The sequence below is a fragment of the Pipistrellus kuhlii genome, unplaced genomic scaffold (genome assembly GCF_014108245.1).
Source record: "Pipistrellus kuhlii isolate mPipKuh1 unplaced genomic scaffold, mPipKuh1.p scaffold_m20_p_2, whole genome shotgun sequence".
Classification (NCBI taxonomy): Eukaryota; Metazoa; Chordata; class Mammalia; order Chiroptera; family Vespertilionidae; genus Pipistrellus; species Pipistrellus kuhlii.
This window is the reverse complement of record NW_023425515.1, coordinates 37,534,748-37,553,233: the sequence shown is the minus strand read 5'-3', so window position 1 is coordinate 37,553,233 and position 18,486 is coordinate 37,534,748. Positions and strand designations below refer to the sequence as shown.

The 18,486-nt window shown below is 37.9% G+C and overlaps 1 protein-coding gene across 11 annotated transcripts in view; it reads right to left on the bottom strand.

Annotated features, from left to right (window-relative positions):
* The window catches only part of VPS8 (VPS8 subunit of CORVET complex), a 238,741-nt gene that overhangs the window by 122,172 nt on the left and 98,083 nt on the right, over positions 1-18,486 (bottom strand). For 10 of the 11 annotated variants that reach the window (XM_036443983.2, XM_036443984.2, XM_045583756.1 and 7 more), the window contains 6 exons: positions 17,952-18,174; positions 14,613-14,702; positions 10,466-10,517; positions 5,874-5,916; positions 4,192-4,264; positions 3,785-3,904 (listed from right to left, as the gene is read on the bottom strand). In XM_036443983.2, the coding sequence (XP_036299876.1) occupies positions 3,785-3,904; positions 4,192-4,264; positions 5,874-5,916; positions 10,466-10,517; positions 14,613-14,702; positions 17,952-18,174 (601 nt within the window). The remainder of the gene's footprint in view (positions 1-3,784; positions 3,905-4,191; positions 4,265-5,873; positions 5,917-10,465; positions 10,518-14,612; positions 14,703-17,951; positions 18,175-18,486) is intronic. The other variant, XM_045583758.1, reaches the window with a different exon arrangement.

Sequence of the window (18,486 nt, the reverse complement as noted above, 5' to 3'; positions counted from 1 at the left end):
TTATCTTCTATCTAGATTACTATAAAAATTTTCTAACAGATCTTCTTGCCTCCAGTCTTATCTTATTTCAGCCCATTTTTCATACAGTGGACAAGGGAATTTCTCTAAACTACAAGTCATGATATTCCTCTATCCAAAAGTCTTTAGTGACTATCTACTGCTCTGTACAAAGTCCAAACTTCTTACCATGGATTACAATACTGCCTCTATCCACTTCTTTGGATTTGTCACTCTTTGAAGGCTTCCTTACACTTAAAGATGCAGCCATATTAATTTTTTTTTCACTTCTTTGAAACATATTGTTCTCTCTTGTTTCCAGGCCTTTTCATATATTCTATCCTTCTGCCTAGAATATTTCCCCTAACTTTAATCAGACTAGCTTCTAGTCATTTTTTGAGACTCAACATGAACATTATTTTATTCAAGAAACTCCCTAAACCTCCATTAGATTTCCCTCCTCAGTGTTTCCACAGCATCTTCTCCAGTGGCATGTATTAGGTCTAGTAATAATTAATGTCGTTTTCTAATACTTTTTTTAAATCGAATTTATTTAAACAATACAACAAAATTTAATCAACAATATAGTTGCCGTTGTTTCCTACTACTTGTGCCCAATGCTCAGGAAGCATTTTAATCCCTCTGTTGTAAAATTCTTGTGATTTTGATGCAAAAAATTCGGTCAATGCATTTTTGAGGCATTCTTCATTATTAAATTTTTTTCCAAGAAGAAAGTTTTGCAAAGAACGAAACAAATGGTAATCGGAAGGGACAATATCAGGAGAATATGCAGGTTGAGGGAGAACTTCCCATTCCAACTGGCGCAGTTTTTCAGCAGTGATTCTTGCAGTATGCGGTCGTGTGTTATCATCGTGGTGAAGAATTACGCCCTTCCGATTAATCAGCGCGGGTTCTTTTTCTTGTAAAGCTTGGGCTAACCTTTCCAATTGGGCACTATACACTGCACTTGTAATGGTTTGGTTAGATGGTAAAAGTTCATAATGAAGAATTCCTTTAAAATTCCACCAAACACACAACATCACTTTTTTCGCATGCCAGTCAGATTTTGGCGTGGGCTGCAGAGCCTCATTTTTGTCCAACCATTGAGGCCGCCTTTTCAAATTAACATACAGCACCCATTCTTCATCTCCAGTAACAATTTGCTCTACAAACGGCAAAAGGTTTTGACGAGAGAGGAGCGAACTGCAAATTGTGACTCTTTGATTACGGTTGTTGTTGGTCAACTCATGAGGAACCCATTTTCCAAACTTTTGGACTTTGCCAAGTGCACACAATTGATTGGAAATTGTTTTTTGTGAACAATTTAGAGTTGTCGCAAGCTCTTGTTGGGTAATTTGAGGATTTTGCACCAAAAGAGCTTCAAGAGCTTCTTGATCAAAATTGGACACACGGCCTCGACCACTCTTGTCATCTAACGAAAAATTTCCCTCGCTAAATTTCTCAAACCAACGCTGGCATTTTCTGGCGCTAACTGCATCTTGACCAAGAGTACTACAGATGTTTTTTGCAGCCTCACTTGCTTTTCTTCCTAATTGGAACTCGTAAAGCATGCAGTGCCGAATATGCTCTTCATCCGCCATCTTCTTAGCCCTAGTTTTGTAACAAAAACCAAACCAAACACAAACTTTTTCAAGCAAAACTTGTTAATTGCACTTCACACGTTCTGTATATACCATGTGTTTGAAGGTTATGTCAATACAAGTCAACGCCAAGCAAGATTTTAAACGAATGTTTTAAAACGACATTAATTATTACTAGACCCGATATTACACTGTGCTATACTTCCTTATATACAAGTCTGGATCCCCTTCCTCCACAAGGGCATGGTTTATATCCTGTCAGTGAAGGGTGAACCCCTAGTTAGTATAGTGTATGTGATACACTGGGTGCTCAAATATTTGTCAAACAAATGGGATTGTATTACAGCCTTACTACTAGTTCTAATATCATAATTCAGACATCAACATAATTCCAAATGACCTTCAGTGCTACCACAATCCTTAAAAAATAAAAATTGGATAAAATTCTTTTCTGTTCTCTACTGCTCTTTCCAAAGCCCCTACCCCACACTTCTGTTTGTTTTGATTTCTTTCCTACATGCCAAACACCAATTCCCCTATGATTTCTGGATGTCTAAGGTCTCCTAAACCAGTAGGGCTGCCTTCCAGTTCTAAGTTTCTTTTCCCTTCTTTCTGTGCAATTAAAGGTACTATTTCTGAAGTCATATTTTCAAATAAAACTAATTCAAAGTATGGTATAATTGGAATGTTGATCTCATGGGCACTTATTTTCTGTATTTAAGTTTATTATATTATTAAACTTATGAAAATTCTTTATATTCATTAGAGAAATTTGCCCCATCTCACAGAGGTAATTACTATTCAGATTTAGATGTGTTACAATGGAATACTATGCTGCTGTAAAAAAAGGAATTCTTACCATTTGCAACAACATGAATGGAACTGGAGAGCATTATGCTAAGCTAAATAAGCCAGTCAGAGAAAGATAAATATCACGCGATCTCACTCATTTGTGGAATATAATGAACAACATAAACTGATGAACTAAAACAGAACCAGAGACATAGAAGCATCAGGCAGACTGTCCAACAACCTATGAGGGAAGGTGGAGAGTATGGCGGTAAGAGATCAACCAAAGGATTTGAATACATGCATATGAGCATAACCAATGGATTGGGGGTGGGGGACTGAGGGCACATGCTGGGGGATGGGGGCAGCCAGGTAAAGGTCAATGGGGGAAGAGGAGACTTATGTAATACTTTAAACAATAAAGAATTTAAATGAAAAAAAATTTAGATGTATTATATTTTCAAATATTGTACATATACAATATTTGTGTCTTCCTCTCTCTTTCTTCAAATATTGTACACATGCAATATTTAGGTTTTATACATTTACAAGCCTGATACTTTACTAAGCATGATAATATAAGCACTGTCTGTGTTATCAAAGGCTTTTAAAAAACAACTTATAATACAACTTTTGGGAAGATATAATTTTATATAATTACTGGGGTCCCTCGGCCTGGCCCATGGGGATCAGGCTGAAATCAGCTCTCTGACATCCCCTGAGAGGTAATGGATTGCGAGAGGGTGGTTCTTGGGTGACGTATTCTGGAATTGGGCTCCCTCCTCTCTGGTTCCTGGTGCATCACCTGAGAACCTCAGCAGCCAAGTCACCGCAGTTCAGCAGCTCCCGCGTTGAGCTTCTGTCCCCTTGGTGGTCATTGTGCATCATAGCTGCCTGTCAAACGATCAGCCAATCGGCTGGTTGCTCAGGAATATATATTCCACTGGGGGCATTTTCACGGAAACCTGGCTCACTCAAATCCATGTTTAGTTAAACATGTTCAAGGATATTTTTTTTTTTTGAGGAAATATATGTGTTCTATTACAACTATCATCACCACCACATGTACTTTAGCGCCTTCTTCCATGTTTAGTATGCAACTAATATAACTTATTAAATAAAAAATGTACCACATTTAACCCTGCTTTTTTCAACTTTTTGATAAGAATGTGTTAAAAATGGGAGAGAGAGAAGGCAGAAGAGGTGCAGGAGGAAAGGAAGGAAGATAAAGAATTAGAAATATTGGATGACATAACAAAATTTAACATCTGAAACCTTGACTTACTGCCAGGACATAAAAATAGTACCTGCATAAGTATTATTATTTGCCTTTTTTTCTATTTTAAAAAATGTTATCACCTGGCTTTTTAAAATACCTTAAAATCATAATATCTTACCAGTGCCAATACATTTAGAAATTCTCTTGTGTCAAAATGTAGCAAAGTCCGAACATAGGGATAGATTTCTTCCTCAGGGGAAGCTTCTGCTGAATGCAGGCGAATTAGAAATTCAAAAACCTGCCAGGTTGGGGGGAAGAAAGTTGATTATTTTCTCACCTTGCAAAGTATCTCGCAAAGCATTGATTCCCATTGGGATAAAATACAGGCAGGTTGAATTTACTAGAAAGTACCGCTATGTTATCACTTCTGTAGCTATAATTACTGGTTTCAGTAATGGTGAGTAGGCTACCTCCTATTACAGCTAATAGATTGCTCCTGCCCCAGGTGTAACACTCAATACAATTGTCTTTAGCACAATTAGCAAGAGGCATAGATGGTAACAATGCTGTGAAAATAGCACCAACCTGGTTTTTAACCAAAGGAACAAGATCTTCAGGGATGTCACCAAGGGGATAGGCACGACCTGCTAGACAACAGCTAGAAGAAAAGAAGGAGAACAGATGTGGTGATTTGTAAGGCGCTAACTTCAGGTAACACTGTTTCTCAAGCCCAAGATGCTGGTTTGATTTTAAGGAGGCTCCACTTTTGTCAGTTAGGTCCAGTTCAAACCCAGGTCTAGTTCAAATCCAGATCAGGATGACTGCCCGCTCAGAAAATGTGGAGGGACAGGGATGGTGGTGAAGTAACATATCTGTGACTAAATCATATTTCTTCGTATTTTCCTAAGAAAACACAAGCTTCACTAAAGAGGTGAGAAGGAAAAGAGACTGTCTAAAAGTCACATACTGAGCATCTACAAAAAAACCTAATGGTACCATTAAACTATGATCTCCCTGTTAGAAGCCTGATTTTCTCAGAGGCATTTAAACCAGTGGCTCTAAGAATGGTGATTAAAGATGGGAAATGAGCTAAGCTACGACAGGTCTGGAAAATGTCTACAATTGGACAAGCCTTCAGGGAGAGTTAGAATCTCATGAGAAATTAACTGTACAGTTTTTCCACCAAATCAGACCTTCCCTATGGCTAATGACTTGGCTTATAGGCTGAAATACAAAATGTCTTCGAATATGCCCTCATTTTTCTTCTGGATTTTTTTCTTCTTTGTATGTGTGGGGGTTTGAGGGAGGTGTATGAATTTTAAACCTCTTTAAACTAATCATCAACTTTGAGTGTTACATTAGAGACAGCTGGATACCAGCATATTCTAAGAAGTTTAAAAAATGAAAAGGGTCTCAAATTTAATTCTAACACTGGATAGGAGCTACAGTGATGCTCTGGCAGGTTCTGCCACCTCCCTGCCTGCCTGCAAGTTATCCACCTAAAAATTCCATCAGGACACAGTTCTGAGCCTACATAGTCTATTGCAATGGTCGGCAAACTCATTAGTCAACAGAGCCAAATATCAACAGTACAACGATTGAAATTTCTTTTGAGAGCCAAATTTTTCAAATTTATACTTCTTCTAATGCCACTTCTTCAAAATAGACTCGCTCAGGCCGTGGTATTTTGTGGAAGAGCCACACTCAAGGGGCTGAAGAGCCACATATGGCTCACAAGCCGCAGTTTGCCGACCACAGGGCTATTGCAAAGAACTCTTTTCCAGCAGCAGTTTTACCTGTCACTAACTTTTCCATGATTTAAATCTCTTGCCCTGACATAATATTATATAGACAATACTAATACATACCCCAGAAAGGTGTAGATAGTAAAAGTAAAGTACTCTACATCATGGTTTCTCAACTTCAATCCTATTGATATTTTGAGAGAGAATTTTTTGTTGTGGAGACTACCCTATACATTGTAGGATATTTAGAAGCTTCCATGGCTTATACCCACTAGATGCCCATAGCATCTCTCCCCCAGTCCCAGTTGTAACTAACAAAAATGTCTCCAGACATTGCCAAATGACTTAGGGTGGGGGTGGAGTGCATGAGGGACAAACTCAATCATGGTTGAGAAGCAGTGCTATACATGAAAGAGCAATGAAAAATGAAAGGCACTACATAAATAAGAGATTACAGTACCTTTAAGAATATAAGGGGAAATTATAGGATCATAACAGATAAACAAATAAAAAATCTCTTACCTAATATATACAAGAAGCTTGTTGCCCATAACAACTTGTTCATCTAAAATGGAAAAATTTTTGTCAGCAATTCTCTCTCAAAACCTTTTCAGCAATATAATCGTTATGTGAAAACAAAAAATAAAACCTGACATTTAAGGCAAAATAAGTATATCTCCAAGTAACAGAAAACTGAAATAAGACCACTATTATTTTTAGAATTCCCATTAGAATCTTTTCACGGACACAAAATCAATGAGTCATTCAAGGGTGCATATAGAAGATATGGATCTGAGGGTAGAGATTTATGTATTATCGGCTTTACCAATAGCTTTGGACCAGGGGAAGGTGTAGTGCAGGCAATGAGTTGAATTATAGGTCATGATCAATTAACATTAAGACATATTAACATCTTCTCATTTGTAATGAGACTCTTACCACCTATGGTGCTCCAGGGCTGAGAAGGCCACTGCTCACAAATGTTTGAGATACTGACTAAATGATCTTTAGAACCCTTTGTATTCTGTCATTTGGAAATATAAACCTACTAGAGGCCCGGTGCATAAATTCATGCACAGGGGCGTGGGGTGTGTGTTCCTCAGCCCAGCCTGAACCCTCTCCAATCTGGGACTCCTTGAGGGATGTCTGACTGTTAGTTTAGACCTGATCTGGGATTGGGCCTAAACCAACAGTCGGACATCCCTCTCACAATCCAGGACTACTGGCTCCCAACCACTCACTTGCCTGCCAGCCTGATCACCCCCTAACCACTCTCCAGCCAGCTTGATCAACACCTGACTGCTCCCCTGCTCGCCAGATTGTCCCCAATTGCCCGCTCCTGCTGGCCCAGTCACCCCCAACTGCCCTCTCCTGCCAGCCCAATTGCCCCCAATTGCCCTCTCCTGTAGGCCTTGCTGCCCCCAATTGCCCTCCCCTGCAAGCCATCTTGTGGTGACCATGGTGGCCATCTTTGACCACATGGGGAAGCCATCTTGTGTGTTGGAGTAACCGTCAATTTGCACATTACCTCTTTATTAGATAGGATTTCTTGGTAAAAAGACATTGGAAATATAATTAGACCAAGTTTTATGTCAGGGAGTCATAGGTAACAGAATAGGAGTACCAACAGTGAGTGAACGGATCAGTAACTCTTGTGGTGTGCAGATTTTAGGAATTCGTGGTTGGTAATAAATGACAAAGTAAAGTTTCTATTTTTGATATATAAATATTGGACAGAGTGCAAGTGCATATCTCTTGTTTACTCAGTAATCCTTTATATAAGTACTCTAAATCTAGGTTAAGTGCAAATAAACTTGAATTGCTCAAAATTAAGTGAATTATTGTATACTGCTTCAATTCAAATTTAATTTACCTTAAATTAATAAACTTTATTTCTAGAGAAATTTTAATTGGGTTTACAGCAAAATTGAGAAGGTATAGAGATTCCCATATACCCACATTCATATCCCTACACCACACAATTACCCCCACTATCAACATCCTACACCAGAGTGCTGTTTCTTATAATCGATGAACCTACACTGATGCATCATTATCATCTCAAGTCCACAGTTTACAGAAGGGTTCACTCTTGTGGTGCACATTCTGTAGGTTTTGACTAGTATATAATGACATATATCCACCAATATAGTATCAGACAGAATAGCTTCACTGCCCTATAAATCCCAAGCTCTACCTACTCATCTTTCCCTCCCTCTCCACTCACCTCTAACAAAAACTGATTCCTTTTCTGTCTCCATAGTTTTGCCCTTCACAATGTCACATAACTGGAATCATATAGTAGGTAGCCTTTTCAAATTGGCTTCTTTTACATAGTAATATGCATATGTTTCCTCCATGTTTTTTCATGGCTTGATAGCTCATTTTTTTTCTTTTAGTAGTGAATAATATTTCATTGTCTGGATATTCCACAGTTTATTCATCCATTCATCTACTAAAGAACACCTTGATTGCTTGCAAATTTTGGTAATTATGAAGAAAGCTATTATAAGCATCTGTGTGCAGTTTTTTGTGCAGACATAAGTATTCTACTCCTTTGGCTAAATACTAAAGGGAGCAATTTCTGGATCATATGTTAAGAATATGTTTACTTTTGTAAGAAATCACCAAAGTGTTTTCCACAATAGTGGCACCATTTTGCAAATTAAAGCCAAAACAATATAAAGTAAATGAAGACTAAAATAAGTGAGAAAGGAAAGAAAAATAAAAAAAGTCAATAAAATCATAATTGGGTTTTTTTTTAAAAGACTAACAAAATTTACAAATCTTAGCTAGACAGACCTAGAAAAGAAGACTCAAAGTACAAAAATCATTAATAAGAGATATCATTGCTGACCTTCCAAAAATACATGACAAGAGAATACCCTAGGTAATATACACCAATAAATGTAATAACAGATAATAATATGAAACAAATTCCAAGTAAACAAAATAACAAACTGAAGCAATAGATAATTTACATAGACTTAACAAGCAGAGACTAAATTAGTAATTTTAGTACTTCCAAAAAAAAATATCCCTGGCCCACATGTCTTTATTAATGAACTCTATTAAACACTGAAAGAGCAGCAATCCTTCAGAAACTCTTAAAAACACACACCAAAAAACAGGAGGGCACTTTCCAACTCATTTTATGAGGCAAATATAACAAAATATCAAATACACTTTATATCAAGACTAGCAAAAAATATAAGAAAATAAACTATCTTTTATGTATATAGACATAAAAAGACTCAAAAGATAACACTAGCAAACTCAACCCAGCAACGTGTAAAAAAAAAAAAAAAAGTATACATCATGACCAAGTGGGATTATCCCAAGAATGTAAGATTTGTTTAACATATAAAAATCAATGAATCTTATAGACCATATCAACAAAGGACAAAACTCACAAGATAACCTCAATAGATGCAGGGAAAAACCTTTGATCAAATTCAACTCTTTCACGTTAAAGATACTCAACAAACTAGGAATAGAAGGAAACATCCTCAAGCTGATAAGGCCATCTCTAAAACACCCACAGTTAACATCACATTTAATGGTAAAGATTAAATTATTTCCCCCTTAGGTCAGGAAAAAGATAAAGACATTCATTCTTGCTATTTCTGTTCAACACTGTACTCGAAATTCTAGCGAAGCCAATTAGTGAAGAAAAAATAAATAAAAGAAGTGCATATGAGCCGAAACCGGTTTGGCTCAATGGATAGAGCGTCGGCTTAGGGACTGAAAGGTCCCGGGTTCGATTCCGGTCAAGGGCATGTACCTTGGTTGCAGGCATATCCCCGGTGGGGGGTGTGCAAGAGGCAGCTGATCGATAACTCACTCTCATCGATGTTTCTAACTCTCTCTCTCCCTTCCTCTCTGTACAAAATCAATTATATATATTTTTAAAAAAAAGAAAAAAGAAAAAAAAAAAAGAAGTGCATATGAGAAAGGAAGAAGTAAAACTACCTCTATAGCTGACATGATCTTATATATTTAGAAAATTTTATAAACTCCATTAAAAATTAAAATAAATGAATTCAGCAAGAATGCAGGAGATAAGATCAATATACCAAAATCAAATTTCATTTCTATACACTAGCAATGAACATTCCAAAACTGCAGTTGCCCAAGAAAATGAACACATATGCCCACATAAAAAATTATTTATAGGTAGGGATCAGCGATGGGGGGTAGGGCAACATATCAGATACCACATAGTGATGAAACTGTTCTATATCTTGCCTTTATGTGAATATCTGATTATACAGTGCTTTAGTTTTGTAAAATGTTATCATTGGGGAAATGGTAATGAGTACATAGGATCTCTTGTCTCATTTCTTTTTTTTTTCTTTTTAATATATTTTATTGATTTTTAACAGAGAGAAAGGGAGAGAGATAGAGAGCTAGAAAAGTCGATGAGAGAGAAACATCGACCAGCTGCCTCCTGCACACCCCCTACCGGGGATGTGCCCGCAACCAAGGTACATGCCCTTGACCAGAATCGAACCTGGGACCTTTCAGTATGCAGGCCGACGCTCTACCACTGAGCCAAACCGGCTTTGGCTCTTGTCTCATTTCTTACAACTGCATGTGAATTTCTAATTTCCTTACAATAAAAAGTTTTATTAAAAGCAAAATTCATCACAAATGTTGTAGAATTACTTATAATAGCTCCAAACTAGAAGCACCTTAAATACCCATCAACTGGTGAATAAATAAACAAATTATGGTATATCCAATTCATGAAATACCATGCAGCAGTAAAAGGAAATGAAATATTCATACATGCAATAACATGGATGAATCTCCAAACATTATGCTAACTGAAAGAAATACAACATCAAAGATTACATACTGTAGAATCTATTTACATGAAATATATGATAGAAAGTAAATCAGTGATTGTCTAGGTCAGACTGCTGGCAAAGAATAGACTGCAAAAGGGCAGGAGGAAACTTTTTAGCGTGAAGAAAGCATATACGTAGTTTTCACTACATTTCATTATGATGGCAGTTACATGATTATATACAATTGCCAAAATTTACACTGTGCACATAAAATTGGTGAATTTTATGATATTAAAAAAAAATTTAAGGCTTAGAAAATACCTGTTAGTGTCTTTCCTGCATTCAGAGGAGGAGCAATGACTTTGAAAAGTTTCTGCATAAAAATGAAATAGGAAAACAATCATTATCATTTTTCAAAAAGAGTATTGTTTAAAAGGTAATCACAAATCTTATGCTATTAATCATCTTTGACTGAATTAGACACTCATATACTATTAAAATTAACTATAAAAACTTTTAATGTGGACATGAACTGCTTTAGAAGGATCACTGAAAAATAGTCATTGTCATATTCCTCACTAAAAGAAACCATTTAATAAATATCAGTTTAATGATAAATGTCTTTATTGAGATTATAATCTATACGAATAAAAGGGTAATATGTTAATTATACCAGATAGACTGGACATCTTTCTGGACAAAGCCGTAGTGGTGGGAGCCAAGGCAGGGGTGGTTAGGGGCAATCAGGCTGGCAGGGGAGAGCAGTTGGGGGTGATAAGGCTAGCAGGAGAGCAGTTAGGGGCAATCAGGCAGGCAGGCAGAGGTGGTTAGGGGCAATTAGGCAGTCAGGGGAACAGTTAGGGGCAATCAGGCAGGCAGGCAGAGTGGTTAGGGGAATCAGGCAGGCAGGCAGGCAAAGGGCTTAGGGGCAATCAGGCAGGCAGGCAGAGGGTTAGGAGTGATCAGCATGTAGGCAGAGTGGTTAGGGGTGATCAGGCAGGCATGTGAGTGTTTAGGAGCCAGCGGCCCCAGATTGCGAGAGGAGTGTCTGACTGCCAATGTAGGCCCAATTCTGTCAGTCAGACATCCCCTGAGAGGTCCCGGATTGGAGAGGGTGCAGGCCGGGATGAGGGACACCATTACCCCCACCTCATGGACAAATTTCATGCACCAGGCCTCTAGTTTCTTATGTAAGATATCCTTAGCTTTCTTAGAAAGAACAGTAAGCAAGTGAAGGAATTAATAACCCACCAAAATGATAATGAAGATTACTTTAAACTGAAATCATCTGAACTATCAGCCACAGACAGAAACATTACCTAAATTTAAACAGAGCCTCTAAAAATACAAGATTAATGGCAAAACTAACTGGCCTTCCCGGAAGGGAGATTTCTATTTGGGAGAAGACTGACCCTTAGCACTGGAAAGTGCAAATGCAGTTCTATATCAACACCAAAAAGCCCAATAAAAGCATCCATCCTTCTCCATAAATCCCTAAATCTCTCCTCCCAGAACATTTTGTTAAACTGGTATATAAACTTTTACTACTGGCTATTCAGTGAGTTACTCACCACTGTAAGATCCCAGTACACAAGTGAATAAATCTTATCTTTTCTCCTATTAATCTGTCTATTATCAGTAATTCACAGTCTCCCCCCATCAATGGGACCTAAGTTGATAGAGGAAGTTTTCCTCACTAAACAAGACACTACTACTTTTACTCCAAAAGCAGCCACAACTAGAACTAAAAAAATATTTGAGAGTATAGTAGCCACCTCAAATTCAATGACTGTCCTTCATTCTACAAAATTTCAAAAAACAGGACACCTCCCTTTAATTTAGACCTTTGTAACTACTATAATAACTAAACTTTAAAGACTGAAAAGAGATTTCCTTATTGGCAGAGAGTTATAAAAGAAATAATAAAATGCATCTATCCTCCCACTGCTAAAATTTCCAAATGGCTCTTTAATAACAAGTACCAAGCTCCTGGCGACAGTCATTAAACTTAAAAACTACTCTTAACACAAAAAAAGGCAACCTCAGTGTTCCATCTGAGATATACAGGTATAAATGCAAACCAGATTTTAAAGAATAAAAAACCAACAGAAAATAAAAACTTCAAAAGCAACAATAACAAAAAATCACCAATCATTTTTTTCAACATAGAATGCATCAAATTAAAACCTACTTTAAGGAATTATCTTGAAAGTAGGAATTGCATTAATTCTTCCTAATTGTGGTTTAGTAATGGGACAGAGAACATTTCTGCAGGCAGGAGGCTCTGGACCTCACTGAGTAGGCAGCTGGTGGCTCTTCCTCTGGGTGAGAAAGCAGCTGATAGGTGTTAAGAATATAAAATACTTACTTGACACACAATCAGGGTCAAAAGCAGAGGAAGAGAGCTGTGGCTCTCATTCTGAAAACTGACCAAGAAAAGAGGTGCATCCAAAATGGAAGGAGTATGAATTAGAGGGATACCCAGCAAGCTAAATGCATTTAAAGAAGACTGAACTATCATGGAATTACTGCTGACTTAATAATACTGAAGATAGTTTTGCATGGCATTAAGTATGAAAATAAGTTGACTGGCTGCCTTCAGCAGATGCCTGATTCAGAATTAGTCACTGTAATAAAGCAATGGGCCAGCAGGACACATTGCATTATCCTCAGTTCTGTCTTCAAATATAAGGCAAATAACAAGGAAGACCTGGATGTGTGTGTATGGGCCTGGTGCACAAAATTCGTGCATGGAGGGGTGGGGGGAAAAAGTCCCCTCAGCCCAGCCTGCACCCTCTCCAATCCAGGACCCCTTGGGGGATGTCCAACTGCCAGGGATTGGACCCAGACTGGCAGTCGGACATCCCTCTCACAATCCTGGACCACTGGCTCCTAATTGCTCACCTGTTTGCCTGCCTGGTCACCCCTAACTGCCCTCCAACAGCTGGTCTGGTCACCCCATGCAGCCTGCTGTTCAGTCATTTGGTTGTCCCTCACTAATCCCCTGCCTGCCTGGTCACCCCATGCAGCCTGCTTGGTCAGTCTTTGGTCATCCCTCACTAACCCCCATGTTGACCTGGTCGCCCAACGTAGCCTGCTTGGTCAGTCGTTTGGTTGTCCCTCCCTTACCTCCCTGCCAACCTGGTCATAGGCAGCCATCTTGTGATGGCATAAGGGTCAATTTGCATATTACCTCTTTATTATATGGGATAATGAATGCTCTACAAAATTCTGAACTTGGAAAAGCAACAAACCAGCAATTAACAAATAATTACCTCCCAACATTTCCAGGAACTTCCCCAGCAGACTATATCTACAAATAATATTACTCAATAGTACATTTATTATATACAATAACAATAATAAATTTCTTATACCTTTGGAAAAGCTATTAAAATATTTAAAAAATCTTCAGAAAAAAATTTAAAGTCTACTTTAAATTACTTTTTATTTTCTACTAGAGGCCTGGTGTACAAATTCGAGCACCAGTGAGGTCCCTCGGCCTGGCCTGTTGGATTTGGCCAAAACCAGCTCTGCAACATCCCCCAAAGGGTCCCAGATTGCGAGAGGGTGCAGGCCAGGACAGGGTGCAGGCAAGGACAAGGGACCACACCAGTGCACAATTGGAACCAGGAAGGGACGTGGAGGTTAGCCAGCTGGGGAAGGGACTGCGAGAGGGCTCCAGGGTATGTCTAGCCTATCTCGTTCAGTCCCTAATGGCCAAACCCCAGTAGCAAGCTAACCTACCGGTTAGAGCATCTGCTCCCTGGTGGTCAGTGCACATCATAGCGACTGGTCAACCAGTCCACTGTCTGCCCCCTGGTGGTCAGTGCACGTTATAGGAAGTGGTTGAGTGGCCTTAGCATATCATTAGCATATTATACTTTGATTGGTTGACTGGACAACTGGACACTTAGCATATTAGGCTTTTATTATATAGGATACTAGAGGTCTGGTGCATGAAATTCTTGCACTTAGGGGAAGGGGGATGCCTCAGCCTGGCCTGCACTCTCTCACAGTCTGGGAGCCCTCGGGGGATGTCCAACTGATGGCTTAGGCCGGCCTATGGGGAGCAGGCCTAAGCCATTGGTTGGATATCCTTCGCGCTATGGGAGTGCACTGACCACCAGGGAGCAGCTACTGTGTTGAACATCTGCCCCCTGGTGGTCACTGCACATTATAGCAACTGGTTGTTCCACCATTTGGTCAATTTGTATATTGGCCTTTTATTATATAGGATTATTCCCTGATATTTAAATATTTATGCAAATATAAAAAAAGCAATGGAAGAAAATGTGAAATTAATGGGTATTTAACAAATTACCAAACGGGTAAAAGCCTAATAAATCTAAAAGAAATTTTAAAAATTATTCTATGAGAACAGAAACTATTCAAAGAAAATATAGAATAGGGAAAAAAACACTAAAAGACAATATTAAATACGTGTTCAAGATAGGAAGTATCTTACCTCCATTGGACTAATAAACTCATTCATGCCTCTGTTGTAAACATAGATCATGGCATCATAGAGATGATTTTCCCAACACATGAGAACTACCTGTAAAAAGGAAAAGTTGCTTGGTCGATACAATTGAATAAGTCTAACCAATTATCTCCCTTAAGCCTTTAAGAATGGAGAAGATCTTGAATTCTCCTCCCTAATTTTTCTTATTCCTTCTCTGTAAAAAAAAATTAAAACTGAAGTACTCAAATAAAAGGCCCTGATAAGAGCTGTTGTAGGTTCAATACTACTATTAATAGTATTAGAACTATTTTTAAACATCTTCCGATACCTAATTTTATTTTGTCTCTATTCTCACCTTTTCCATATTCATTTTAGCTTTGGTCAATAAGTCTAAAAATATTTGCTGAACAATTACAAGCAGGTCTTCTTCTAGGCACCAGGGATAAAGTGATGGACCTAGTCCCCACCCTTAAAAACTTCCAATCATCTCAGACACTAACTAAAAGAAGGGATGGGCACCGAATGGTATGTGAGCTATGACTCAGGGAAGATACTCAATTAGACAAATAATTCATGTCACTATTACACAACTGTGATAAGTATAATAAAGGAACCTGGTTTGGTCTGGAGTATTCAGAAAGTCATCCCTAAAAGAGCAACATTTAAGCTAGGACAAAAAAGATGCATGAATGTGAGCCAAAAGCACAGGTGGAAACTGGGAACTCTGCAGGCAGAAGTAGTAAGGAATTTGAAATGTTTAAGAATGGAGAGAAATCAATTTGAGAAAATATTTAGGAAGAGGAATAGAGATGGCTGAAGTATAGAATACTCTGTATTCTGTTCCTATGAGTGATGAGGAGAGGGCTGGAGTACAAGAGAGAGATCGGCAAAAGATAATGAATGATAAGGGGTAGCAGAGAGGTAAGAGGAAAAGTCAAAGTGAGTTGTCATGGGAGAGCTTTTCTGGACAAAGGCAGGTTCTCTTCTCTGACTATCCTCCTCTCAGCCATGATCTTTACTAATGACTAGCACATTTACAGCTTCAGTCCTAATCTAACCTCTGAACCATATAACTCATCACTTACTATTTTCACCTAAATATCTAGTAGCTAACTCAAAATAAAATGGCAAAACAGAATTTCTGATTTTGATCTCCCAAACCTAAACCTACACCAATCTTTCAAACTTCTTAAATCACTAGTTTCTCAAGCCAAAAAACTAGACATCATCCTTAAATTTCTCCCTCGGCCCAACTACAGCCACCCAATTCATCAGCAAAACAGTTCTACCTCCAAAACATATCCAAAACCAGGCCCTCTATCTCCATCCCACTGCTACCATCTTTGGCCAGGACCACCTCCTGGACCAGCTCCTAACTAGTCTTGCTTCTTCTGTCCTTAGCAAACCAGAGTAATCTTGCTTAAAACTTTTTCAAAGAGACGCCAACTCTTTGCCTTTTATCTATTACTTTAACTCCTAAGACACATATAAAATATTTTTTTCATTAGCTGTTGCTTTTACCTATTGCAATCTTACTCTCCAAGACCTTTACATTACTGATTCCTTCTTGTCCTTCGGAACCCCTCAAGGTTCTTCCTCAGAAAGTCTTTCTGTAATTAGCCAATCTAAAGTAGACTATTCTCTCCCTACCAGATTGCCTGTTTGACTTTTAACATAACACTTGATTTTGGATATTTCTGATTTACTTATCTGCTAATTGTCTAGCTTTTTGCTAAAATTTAAGCCTTAACAGAAGGCAAGCCTTGTCCACTAGGGTCCATAAAACATCCTTGAAACCTCATACTCGCCGAAACCGTTTTTGGCTCAGTGGATAGAGTGTTGAGGGGCATATACCTTGGTTGTAGGCACATCCCAGGTGAGGGGTGTGGGAGGCAGCTGATGGATGTTTCTCTCTCATCGATGTTTCTAGTTCTCTATCCCTCTCCCTTTCTCTCTGTGGAAAATCAATAAAATATATTTTAAAAACAAACAAACAAAAAAAACACCTCACACTCAATAAGTGCTCCTTGAATTAATGAAAATGCTATTCATTTGTCAGAGTAAATAAAATTTGAAAAATATAAGTTGCTATAGTGGACATGGAAGTCATTGCTAACTGGTGAAAACAAAGTTGAAGAGTTATTAGAATGTAAAAAAAATGGAAATAGCAACTTAGACAATGCTTTCAAGAAATCATTGACTGGGAAGAATGAGATGGGGTAATCTCAGGGAAGAAGGGAAGCAGGACTGATAGGGAGAAAAAGGAAACTGAAGGAGAAATTTTTCAATTGTTTTAACTTGAAAAAGATTAGAATTTATTTACATAGTATTGGGGGGAAAGCTTCAATGTTAGAAAAAGAAACGTACTCTATATTCTGATAGGTAAATAAAGCTAGGTTGATAACATGCTCTCAAACCACCAGACCAATGATCAGACTGAACACTATGCCAAATTACCCATGTAATACAAAGGCACAGGATCTGGTTTTACTTTACTCTTTAATCACAGCCATTCATAGAGTTTCCAAGAAGGAACCAATAACCATTTTTCTAAACCCTTCATTGGTATGTAATTTTGCACATTAAAAGAAAACCTTTGGTCCATCTAAGACCTTTGTAAGTTACCCATGTGTTAGTTTAACAGGGCTTAGTAGCTAAACACCTTTGCAACTTTGTGCCTTTGCAGGAGCAGCATGTCCATTATTAGGACTGATGTGGAAATACAGAGGTAAATTGTGAAATATCTTAGGCCAGAATACATACTGCTCCTCAATTAAGGGCCGAAAACTTGTTAGAGAAACCTCAGATATACTGGAAGCATATTATCAAACAATGGGATAGCTGATCATGCTGAGATGCCCTGTACTTGGCTTCTTATACTATATCAAAACTCAGTGCATAATTATCAACTTTGGGCTTAGAAACTATCTTTTATTTTTTAAAAATAGCACCATGCTCTTAAAGTAAAAATATTTTATTATTCATGTGAAAATACTCAGTTGAAATAGACTTGCAGGAGGAAAACTGTAGTAGTGAACAAACAGATAAAGAAGGACCAGTCAATAAAGAACAGTCCTAAGAAACGTGTTGACAAATAGAAGTTTATAAGATATCATACCAAGAGTGCTCAGTAAGTAACCAGGGTTGATAGATGGCAGAATGAGGTCCAATCAGTTAGGTAAGTAGGTTTATAGTTATTTGTGTGGAAAATAATGCAATAAAAAATAATAGTCCAGGAATAAACTTTCACTTATAACTGTAAACCTACATTTGCCTCACCCTGTATAATCAATAAAGGAATGATGTTTATTTTATAAGTTAGTAGACTGTCTATAAACTCACCTGCTGAATATCTAAGCTGGTGATATCCATATGTACAATGAGAGCTTCCACATTTTCCATTAACTTTTTATCTTGGAAATGAACAATCAAGTCTTTCATTACCTGGGGTGTGATCCCCACCAATTTATCACTTAAAATATATGGCTCAAGGCACTCCAAAAACACTCCTTTGGCCACTGAATTCTCACTTAATTTGTCATACATCTGGCTAAACAAAAGATCTCTATAACAGAAAGAAAAAGACACACAAACTTTTAGGAACATTCCAAACATCCATTAAATCCTGTCTGCTAAATATATCCTCTTTTTTCTATTTCAACTTACAAGTTTATTGAAAACAGTAACAATATTTGCATGGGGCTTTATATTATGCAAATCTTAATATATGTATACACACATATACACACATACATACACACTCACACACGTGTGTGTGTGTGTGTGTGTGTTTCATCTTAATTCTCCCAATATTTATTTTACAAATAAGAAAAGTTGAGTAAGTTAAATTATTTGCTGAAAGGCACATAGCTGACAA